Source organism: Lipotes vexillifer, unplaced genomic scaffold (genome assembly GCF_000442215.2).
Source record: "Lipotes vexillifer unplaced genomic scaffold, Lipotes_vexillifer_v1.1 scaffold926, whole genome shotgun sequence".
Classification (NCBI taxonomy): Eukaryota; Metazoa; Chordata; class Mammalia; order Artiodactyla; family Lipotidae; genus Lipotes; species Lipotes vexillifer.
This window is the reverse complement of record NW_006798085.1, coordinates 109,167-119,678: the sequence shown is the minus strand read 5'-3', so window position 1 is coordinate 119,678 and position 10,512 is coordinate 109,167. Positions and strand designations below refer to the sequence as shown.

The 10,512-nt window shown below is 54.4% G+C and overlaps 1 protein-coding gene across 3 annotated transcripts in view; it reads right to left on the bottom strand.

Moving 5' to 3' along the window:
- Positions 1 to 10,512, bottom strand: part of ZMYM3 (zinc finger MYM-type containing 3) — a 13,875-nt gene that overhangs the window by 309 nt on the left and 3,054 nt on the right. The window contains exons 2-23 of one of the 3 annotated variants that reach the window (XM_007470098.1): positions 10,288 to 10,331; positions 9,892 to 9,958; positions 9,168 to 9,462; positions 8,757 to 8,934; positions 8,185 to 8,403; positions 7,742 to 7,892; positions 7,397 to 7,512; positions 7,143 to 7,229; positions 6,865 to 7,015; positions 6,440 to 6,612; positions 6,072 to 6,237; positions 5,325 to 5,422; positions 5,080 to 5,242; positions 4,690 to 4,802; positions 4,375 to 4,549; positions 4,044 to 4,190; positions 3,491 to 3,594; positions 3,001 to 3,169; positions 2,564 to 2,715; positions 1,854 to 1,968; positions 1,013 to 1,267; positions 104 to 221 (exon numbers count right to left, since the gene is read on the bottom strand). In XM_007470098.1, coding sequence (XP_007470160.1) covers positions 104 to 221; positions 1,013 to 1,267; positions 1,854 to 1,968; positions 2,564 to 2,715; positions 3,001 to 3,169; positions 3,491 to 3,594; positions 4,044 to 4,190; positions 4,375 to 4,549; positions 4,690 to 4,802; positions 5,080 to 5,242; positions 5,325 to 5,422; positions 6,072 to 6,237; positions 6,440 to 6,612; positions 6,865 to 7,015; positions 7,143 to 7,229; positions 7,397 to 7,512; positions 7,742 to 7,892; positions 8,185 to 8,403; positions 8,757 to 8,934; positions 9,168 to 9,462; positions 9,892 to 9,958; positions 10,288 to 10,331 — 3,256 coding nt within the window. Of the gene's footprint in view, positions 1 to 103; positions 222 to 1,012; positions 1,268 to 1,853; positions 1,969 to 2,563; positions 2,716 to 3,000; positions 3,170 to 3,490; positions 3,595 to 4,043; positions 4,191 to 4,374; positions 4,550 to 4,689; positions 4,803 to 5,079; positions 5,243 to 5,324; positions 5,423 to 6,071; positions 6,238 to 6,439; positions 6,613 to 6,864; positions 7,016 to 7,142; positions 7,230 to 7,396; positions 7,513 to 7,741; positions 7,893 to 7,926; positions 8,404 to 8,756; positions 8,935 to 9,167; positions 9,463 to 9,891; positions 9,959 to 10,287; positions 10,332 to 10,512 lie in introns of those variants that run through there. The other 2 variants (XM_007470097.1, XM_007470099.1) reach the window with 2 other exon arrangements.

Below are 10,512 nucleotides of genomic sequence, written 5' to 3'. Positions count from 1 at the left end.
GGGTGGGGGTGGGGCGGGAGGACAGAGATCATTTCCTGGGCGAAGTAGAGCCTGTGGGTCCCCCCCACCCGCTAATGCCATTCCTGCGGACCTGCCAACTCACCATTTTGAGAGATAGAATTCATAGAACTTGACAGGGCAGCGGAGGGGATTCATGCGGTTCTCACGCTGCTCTAAGATGGGGACTTCGTCTTCTCTCTTCCGTTTCCCAGGACCAGTGTCTGTGGAGGAGACGAATGAACCAGACTCCTTAAAAGTGCAGTGTCAACGAGGCACCTCCAAGAGCACAGTCTAGGGCACGGGGGGGAAGGCCTCAGGACACAAAACAGTCTCATGGAGAAATAAAGGCAGAAGAAGAGTCTGTCAGTCTCTCTGTACCAACCCAATGCTCTGCAGGGTGTTGCTCTGCAGTGTACCCTGGTTTTCATTGCTAAAGTCTCCATCATCTTCCCCAAGTTGATTTCCTGAAGAGGTGATCTCAGAAGTTACACGGAAAAACTGACAAAACAGACCCTACTGCAAGATTGGGGTTGCCTTCTGGGATAAACAGCGATGGCCCCAGCCCCTGGCACATTAGTCCTGGTAGAGGCTCAGGTTCAGAAGGGACCTTGGGAACTGATTCCAGGGCCAGAATGGAAACCAAGGTGCTGTGGCAGTTATGCCCACTAGCAAAGAGCGATGGAAGGGCTGTCATTCACTCTTGTCAACTCTTCCCCTCAGCCAAACACACCCAACAGTTTCCCACCTGTCCAACTCCCACCCCCGCAGCCCCAAAAGTAAACTGCCCTGAAATGAGGAAAAGTGGGAAACAGGCAGCTTGGTGACCTCCTATTTATGCAATAGCCACTGACCATCGGATTGAAGGACTGGCTGTTTTCATCTTTTCTGCAAACCCAGGAACGGAAGGATAGAGAAGCTGGGGGCAATGGAGAGGGCCAACCTGGTGGCACGGTGGGGCACGGAAGGGGAAAGTACAGAGGGGGGAAAAGCAAAGGAGGGGGCAGCTTCGTACCTCGCCCTTTCCTCTGGCGGACAGGGGCGTAGTAGCGGATGCTCACCACCTTGGTGGTGCCCCGAGGGGTGGTACACTTGCGGGATTGCCGCACCACGTTGGTGAAGGAGAGCTGCATGTGTTCCTCAGCCGTCTGCAGCCCAAAAAACTTAGTGTTGAAGAACATGAGGGTGTTGAGAAGGACAAAGGGTGAGTAGACCCCCAGCTGCTTACACTCCCAGAGGTGCTCTTCCTCCACTCGGGAGAACACCGTATCTGCAACGGGCAAGGGGGAGAGGCTGGTCAGGAGGGATTGACTACACAAACCCAACCACTTCTGCTCCCACATGTCCGGCTCACAAGCACTGGGCACGCCAGACTCATTCGGTGAGGGACCATTGCACATAAAACCCTGACGCCTCGCTATACTGCACAGGAGGGCTGGATTTGGGGGCTTGTTTTGGTTTGGTATTGGGTGGGGGTTTCTTGGGGGGGATATTTTTTTTAACAGTTTCCACCTGCATTCAGAGCTTTGCTCACCAGCCTCAAGTTACAGGCAGGTCGACATAAACCTTGAGGAGCCCCACAACTTCTTCCTTTTTTTCCTTCACTTACCACTCAAACTCTGGTCACCATTTTGGGTCCCAGAGATAGCTCTTCAGAACTAAGTCTTGATCCCCTCCTTATGTTCAAGGACAGGGGCTCTGGCTCCTCTAGCTCTTAACCCTGAGGGACCCCACTACACACGTCTATGCTCAGACCCTTCTGTGAAGAGTGGCAGACCCAAGAGCCCTGGACTCAGAATGGTGCACTGGAAGAAAGGAGGAAAGGGCGGAGGGGTTGCTAAGTCCCTGTCCCTTACTGTTGGGGAGGAGTGTGGGCTGCCAGGTACTCAGAGACTTGTTGAGTTCTTGAACAAAAGTCAGGTAGTAAAGGTCCGTGAAAATGTTCACCATTCGGTTATTTTCCAACAAGTACTGGAAAAAGAAAAACAGACACACATAGAGCTAGACTCTAGGCCCTAGAGGAAAGACGATGAGGCCGAAGGCCCCACGCATGGCGACCTTGACAGTTAGGAGCCCATGGGAAACAGTTGCTGGATTTAGTGATCCAGAGTGGTTTTCCCCAGGTATACCTACAGCTCTGAGGAGCTGAGGCCTTGCTGGAAGAGGAGGAAGTCTGGAAGAGATGTGCCACAGCCGCTTCTTCACAAGCCCAGACCCCCTTGTCAGCTGAGGCATGGTTGATGTCTCCCAGCTCTGAACCAAACATTACCCCACCACTCAGGGAACCCAGCTCTGCCCATCCCTCCCCTCCTAAAGTGGGTTTCAGGATGACAAAGGGACCCGCAGAGCAATGAAGACTGCTCCTTGGTCAAAAGTCCTGGAACACAGCTTTGATTTTAGAAGAGTATTCTCATTTCTTGTCGTGTCTAGAGTAGGAGGTGAAAGGCAAGCTGCCTGTTCAAGGCAGGAAACAAGGTGAGGAACAGGGAGTGGGACAGGATCATTTCTGGTGGGACCCTGCCTGCTCTGTTAAGTGACGGCAAGTGAGGCAGGGCGCAAGGGGTACCTGTTGGATGCCAAGACACAGATAGTAGATACTGTCAGGTTCATATCGTTCACCGTTGGGTCGAGTGATTTCTCTCACAAACTGGGCCAGACCGTAGTTGAGCTCAGCAGCTGAGCAGGCCAGAATATCCTCTTTGATACGCATAGGTTTGGCTGCAGTGATACACAGTGGAGGTGGCTGGCATTAAGACAACTGCACATTAAGAATTTCCTTTAGCTCCACCATTAACCCCTTCACCCCTTAGTCATGTCCAGCTCCAGAACAAACCCACCAATTACACAAAGAGCCCTCAGCCTTGAAACCTAGATGGCATCTCCCCTTATTCTGAAACTTCTCCCCATCTTCACAGGATACCCTTAAGTGATCACAGCCTTATCACTTGTAGACATCTACAGCTGAATCACAGCCCTGCCCCTGCTCCCCCGCTGGGTACTTACGGCCAAAGCGCAGCTCATCACCCTTGCTGGTTTCTCCATTGGCGTATTTCGACTGCACCCAGCACTTCCAAGCATTGACACCATATGAATAGTTGAGTCCAGTACAGCTAGGCTGGCTGCTCATGGAGTCCCGAGAACAGCTCTCTGAAAGCACCAGCCGCTTTTGACCCTGCAGGGGAAGAGAAAGGAGGGAGTGGTGGAGGTAAGGCCAGGGCACCATGGAAGCTAGTCAGGACAGTGTTCACCACCAGGGGAGGTGGGGACTGATGAAAGAACACAGCAAGCTTCCACAGCGCAGGAACAGCTCTTATAACCTCTGATGAACTGGGGAGAGAGCAGAGTTTGGCTGTACCTTAGCACTCACAGTGGTGAAGAAAGGAGGCTAGGGAAGGCGAAACTAAGCCTGCTGACTTGGCTACGAAAGCCACCCCCCACCCCACCCTTTGAGCCTCCATCCCTCTTTTGTGGATACAGCAACCCCAGCCCTCACCTTCCTCATGGTTCGGGGAAGGTCTTGTTCAGTAGACACGTCCTCAGGCCCTACCAGGCCACAATCAAACAGGAAATCTACGCTGGGGTTAATATCCAAAGGATCTAGAGGGGAAAGGAAGAAGAAATCAATTTTCTAAGACCTCAACCCTGTAGTCCTCCCACCCCACCCCTGCTACTTGTTCACCTGACTCGAGATGAGCCTCCCAGACAGCTTCATCGTAGTCACCAGGACAAAGCTATATACTGAGAATGTGCTCAGAGGCACATACACAACAAAAACTCACAACAATGGGAACGTTTCTAGCACTACTGAACTGTAAACTTTTAAAGATGGTTAAGATGGTAAATTTTATGTTATGTGTTTTACCACAATTAAAAAAACAACAACAACAAGATTCAAGCATAGAATAGTCTGCCTGTCCCGGTATCTCTGGCACCATTCCCTGTGACAGTCTTCTGTTTAGGGTCATGCTCGGGGTAACAATGAACACTCCTTTCCTGATGGCGCAAATGCTACTGTACACAGCGGGCACGCCCTGAATCCTACTCACTCTTGGGGAAGTCCGCCTCCAAGTCTTGCCCAGGCTCATCCAACACATTGGCCATCTTGACAGCCATGGCCAGGACATCATCCCGAGCTGGCCCAAACAGGTCGCAGTCTTCCAGAAGACCCTCTGCGCTCTGGTTGCTCACGAGATCTGGGAGGCAGAGAGGTTGGCTTAGTCCCTGCAGCTCCTACTTGGCGCCCTCAACTGGCTTTCAGGGGCTGATCCCAACTATTCCCCCATCCCGCCAGGTACCGAGATCACCACTCTCCGCCCCCTTAGGCAGAGACAGACTGGCAGCACCCTGTCTCCCTCACCGCCGCTGTCCATGGCATACCACAAAGGTCAGATGAGGCCTTGTCTAACTCCTCGGCCTCTGCAATCATTTCTGCCATAGCCAGGATGTCGGCCTCCAAGGGGTTAGAAGGGATCTTCACCTTCAGCTCCTCGATGGTCTCCACAATCTTGTCTGTGCTCTCCAAGGTAGTGGGCAGGAACATGGGCACAGGCACCTGGAGGCACGAATCCCAACTAAACGCCAAGAACCACACCAGCAGATGAGAGGAACGGCTGGTGAGAGGGAGGGGGCAGGGTGGGTCTCAAGCCTGGGAGGGTAAAGGAGGCCCCCACCAGGAAGGGCAGGAAAACTTACTGGGATAGGCATTGAGAAAGGCACCGGGACTTTCTGGCAGTACAGATGCATAGGCACTGGCACAAAGATGGGCACTGGGATGGGCAGCACAATCACCTGTGGCTTCCACTCTTCTGCTGACAAAAAAGGGGTCTTCTCAGAGCGCCTGCCAGATGGGTCACGTCTGACCCAGGACCTGGTGCTTGTTACCCCCTCCAAAGCTCTAACACGTGCTCAGTGTCACAAAACTGCCCTTGAACCAAATGTTGAGAGACAACTCTGGGATTCTAGGACGACAATATGCAGGACGCTTCGGCCACCTAAGAAACCCCCTTGTCCAGCTCCCAGGCACAGGGCTGGAGGCCCAAGACCATGGAATATAGCCTGTGGCGTCTCGGCACCCTCACTCACCTGTCTGACTCCCTTTGGACTTCATTTCCACCTTGCAGGAGACCCCCCGATTCTGCATCAGTGGTTTACACATGGCAGCTTTGTTTTTGCGGGGTGTTGCTGGGGGCGGTGGGGGTGGAGGAGGGGTGGGAGCAGCGGGGGCTGTTCGGATCTTCACAGGGATCTGCAAAGACAAAGGAATTTTAGTGCTGCTGACTACGGTACCCTCCTCTGAGACCATCCTACCCCCTGGCTTTTGCCCTGACCTTGCCCAGATTCCCATTTTCCTCTGAGGTCTTTACAGTGTTGCTGTTCTCCACTTTGGTCTGAGAGGGTGTCTGGGGCTTCGCCTCAGAAGACTGACCTGTAGATCAAAGCAAACGAAAGCTCTCATCTGAGGCACTAGCTCTCCATTCCCCTCACCCCTGCTCCAGGAGAGCTTCATTAAGAGAACACCAAATACGAATGGGAAGTCTCAAATTTTCCCTCCACCCCTGCCCCCAGGTCTAGTCTTTTCTAGGTCCCAGCAATAGTGGCCAAAAAGATTCTTTGCTCCTGGATGCCAAGGATGAAAAATAGTGTCCCCCCAATGACCCATAATTTAAGGCCTTCCATTTAGATGGCCCTCAGGAGTTTAGTACCCCTGGAGTGCGGAGAGGCCAGGGTAACATTCTAGAAACAACAGCCTTCACTCTCACTAAAGGCAGAGCTTATGCCAACACTTCCTTCTCTCTTAAAACTAACCACAGCCCCCATATGCCCCACCTTACCTGCGCAGGTACCCATTCCCTACAATAAATCCCTTATAGAAAATCAACAGGATCTAACTCTCAGAACTTTTAAACGAGACTCCTCTAGTACCTCTACAGTCCGGAAGCTGAAAGAGAATGCAGTACCATGACCTCTGGCCAGGGATGAGGTGAAAGCGGGAGAGGAAGAAGAAAGGGGCCAGGCCCAGGATCAGAAGAGTCCAGGCCAGTTCTAACAGACTGTGCCCCCTGCCCAGGACTCACTGTTCAGGAGGCTCTCGGGTCCACTCTGGGTATCCAGGTTGGGTTGGTTCTGCTGGCTGTAGAAACGCAGCAGACATTGTTGGTTGCAGAAATGACGGATCTGCCCACGCCAGTGGATGGTCTCCAGCAGCTTCCCCTGGCGCTTACAGGCATGGCACCGGGCAGCCTGAGGGTGTCAACAGGATGGTCAGACCTGCCTCCCTAAAATGTGCTGGGCCCTTTGCCCTGGGATAAGCTGTGCTGCTCCCCTTGGAGGCTGGGTAAGCCGGAGCCCCCTCCCTGGAGATCAGCCCACACCCTGATGGCAGCACAAGAGCCCGTGCTCCCTGCCACCTTTTCCCTCCTTTGTAACGTGCTGCCCCCCTTACCTTGCAGTACCACAGCAGGTACTTGCTCTTACAGTCCTCGCTGCAGAAGTCCCAGGTGCTGCCGTCCAGTTGCTCGGTGACTCCGCGCTGGCAGGTCTGAGAGCAGTAAGTACAAGTGATACAACACAATCCCAGCTTCTTAGTGAAGTCCTGTTTGTACAGCAGCACACAGCCTGGAAAGGGGGTGAGAGGGAAGAGTCCAGAGACGCAGAAATCTCCATGGCCGTGAGACCCAACCTTTTCAAGGCGGTGCACCTGAAACCTCTAACAACCTCCCGTGCCCAAAGCCTGGGGACAGACAGGGTAGAGCGTCCTGAGCAGAAGGCCCTGGCCCCGCGGACCACATTGCAAGCCCTCCTTACTTAATCTGCCATTCTCCACAGCTGTGAGGTACAGAGCCCTCTGCCCCTTCCCCATCTCCTTACCTTCGCTGCAGAAGCTCTTCTCCACCCCACTGAATCGGAGCTTCTCATGCAGGAGTTTCTCCTGCCGGCAGTGCTCACACTGGGACACCACACCCCGAAGGCGCTTGAAGTCCTCACAGCAATCACGGCAGCAGAACTGGAACACCTGGTCCTGGGACAGGGGCACAGGGTGGGGAGGACAGGGCTGTGACATCTGGACCTGGTGAGAGCCAAGTGGAAGTACCCCTTCAGACAGATGTCTCTGTGTAGCGAGATGTGGGTGGGGGTGGGGATCTTACCTGCCAGTCCAAGACCTCAGGCTTGCCACTGAAGAGGCTGTGGCAGTAGTGACAGCTCAGGTGAATGCCCCCCTCGGGGCTTGTGCGCTGGAGGGAAGGAAGACAAGTAAGGGAGGGGCAAGATGTGTGTGGTGGGCGGGTAGGGGTAGGGGAAGTCAGGCTTGTTCTTTGCTCTGCCCAGGCCTACCTACCCCAAATCTCATACCCTCTCTACGTCGCCACACCCTTTATCCCTGGTCCAGGGTTTGGAGTACCTGGAACTTGGTCCAGCAGCTGGGGCTGCAGAACTGGTAGACTGTGCGATCAACCTTGTTGTAGTAACAGGGGTCAGAGAGGCTGCGGCGGCAGAAGCTGCAGGGTCGGGGAGGGCCTGGGGCATAGAGAGAAAAGGAGAGAGAGAAAGAGAGAGAGAGAAAGAGAGAGAGAGAGAAAGAGAGAGCACACAGAAGGTGTAAGGCAGTGCAGAGATGGAACAGGAAATCCACGGGAAGATGTGGTTGGGGCTGAAGTCGGGCAGCAGGGGTTACTTTAGAAGAAGGGAGTATGGGAGGTGGAAGGAAGGCCAGCAGGGGTCTCAGAGAAGAGGGCTTTGCACCTACCAGTGAGCCCTGCCTGCTTCACTTTGTAAGAGGTGGTACAGCACAGGGAACAGAACAAGCTGGTCTTGCCATTACGGTCCACATGGGATAGCATCTCAAAGTTCTTACACAGGGTCTTGCACCAGACACATGGGTACACCCGTGTGTTTTTCTGTGAGGATGGGGAAGGAGAGGCTGAGGCTGGATTTGTCCCTTCACTTTTATTTTTTTAAATTTTTAAAACATGAAATATTTCAGGCATACAAAAAAAGTATAGATGATGAGATAACAAAGACCTGTGTATCCACCAGCCAGCTTCAAAAATAAAACATAACAGATACAATTGAAACCCCCTTTATTTGTTTTATTTCTCCCAGCCCTCGACCCATCAGGCACCTTTATTTCTCACCCAAGGACCGCACCCCCTTCCACAGCCCTCTAATGCACTACTCCCTCGGCCCCACCTTCTTGTACGCCCCCAAGCAGGTTGTGTTGCAGAACCGCTTTTGTTGGCCCTCGTGGAAGAGGAGCTCGGGGCCAGGGCTCCCGGTCTTGGTGTAGATGTAAGCCCCACACTGGTCACAACAGTTGGTTTTCAGTCCCTTGTTGGCCCGGAATTTGGAGAAGCAAGAGTCGCTGCAGAGCCGGTGCACCACGCTGCCATTGCTGACCTCGTGCAGGACCTGCCACATACACACACACACACACCCTGAGCTAGGGCCTGGCCACCACCACCCACCCTAGTGCAAGGACGGCCCGCCCCGCCTCACCCTAGACCTTCACAGCAGACAGTGGGCCCAGGGACCCCCCAACCTGCACATCGGGCTGCCGACTTGATGGTGAGGTCCTGGGAGGCAAGGAAGGCCAGCTGCACACATCCTGGAGAAGCTCTATCCTTGAATACGCTCCCTCACGATGGCTGCTTCCCCTCCCCACTCCCCTCTTCCACAGGGCCTGGCCCCTGCAGCCCCAGGATTGCAGGGGCAGCTCAGGGCTGGCCAGGCTCTGTAAATTAGCCCCCATCGAGCTTCCTCACCTCTCCAGTCTTCTGGCATATACTGCAGCGAGTGGCATCGGCGGGATCCCCAGACTGGGGGATTGGGCGCTGCTGCTGGGCCTCATACAGAGAGAGACAGACAGATGTGCAGAACTCATGGAAGGAGCCTCCTGAACCAGTCTGCGCCACAACTGAGTCCTTGGTGTTCCAGATCTCCCTGGAGGTGGGGACAAGTTTGCACATTCACTCAGTACCACCCCCTCATTTCATCAGCCTCCACCCCCCTCCTCTGGGATCAATGACCACAGAACCAAAATACTCTCGGACCCCCTCCCTAAATCACCTCTCTCCCAGTTCCACTTTGCTAGGTTCTTGCTAACATAGTCTCTGTCTCACCCTTTACTCCCAGCCCGATCCCTGCCCTCCCCACAGCCCGGGACCCTCACGTACTTCTTGCAGAAGGTACAGGTCTTTTTGCCGGAGGGCTTCTTGGAGAAGGTGGTGAGACAGGATGAAGAGCAGAAGAGCTGTGGCAGCCCCTTGCGCTGGTAGGCCGTCTGGCCCTTCTGCAGTGGTGTCCGGCAGTGGGCACAAGTCATCTTGGTGCCTACCGCTGAGCGCCCAGTCCTCTGTGCCACGCTCGAGCGTAGGGACATGCGAGGAGAGCGCCGGGGCCGGAATGGCACAAAGTCCTCATCGTTGGGGTCATCTACCATGGCATCAGAATCCTCATCTGACACTGGAACTGAGGAAGAGTGGGGAGGGGCGGGGAGAAAAGGCTGAGGGACCAGGCCTCCAGCCATCACCTGACCAACAGGTAGCTCAGCTGATCCTGGGATCCCCAATCCCTGTAGTTCTTGGCTTTATACCCAGCCCCTATTACATTGGAATCTCAAGCCACCCGGTGTCACTCTCCCTTAGTTACTCTGTAACCTCCCAGGGAGGGGAAGGAAGGGATCCAAGTGAGAAGATTCAGGGACAGGGATGGCAGAGCTGAAACAGGAAACTCCATTCTCACTGCTCTTGTTTTCAATTTCCCCCACTGCCCCTGGTTCCCATGCCAACCCAGAGCAGAGACAGGCGCTTTGCACTCTGCAGAGTGCGGCACTACAGGAGCCCTGAGATCCGTGGCCGCCACATCCCACTGGGTCACACTTCCTCAAGGCCTACTCACTGCTCTCAGTGGAATCCACAACCTCAGGTTTTGGAGGCTCTACTCTTCTAACGCGCTCGCTTCTCTTCTGCACCTTGGAAACATGGGGAGGGGAGGAAAGCTGACACCAGGGGCAGGCTAAAGGGCCAGCTGCACTAGTACAGGGTTTGGGGGGGGGTACAGAAATAGGAGGAGGAAGGGAGAGTAGGGACCCTTGGCCCTGCCCTTAGGAGGAGGGGAGAAAAGGAGGCTGGACCTTCTCCTTAAGAAGCAATAGACACAAGCACTCCCTCCCTCCTCCTAACTCTCCTCACACACACCCTCCACAGAGCAACATCTGGGAGGGAAAATGAAGGGTCTGTCCTTCCCAGAGCTACAGGGGGAACCAGACTCCTTCCAATCCCCTCCCCCCCTCACCCTCTCAGGCGGCTTCTCACTTGCCTTCCCAGTCAGGCCATCTCCTGCAAAGGAAGCAGAAAGCAACCTAAATCTTGAGCCTGCCTTCACCACCCCCTCCCTGGCCCAACCCCCGCCTCCATTCCTGGGGAAGAACTTACTCAAAACTGAAAGGGAAAACTCGAGTGCCTGTGGCTTCTTGGGGCCCCTCTCAGGGTTACCTTGAGCTCTGCACTAAGCGGGGGG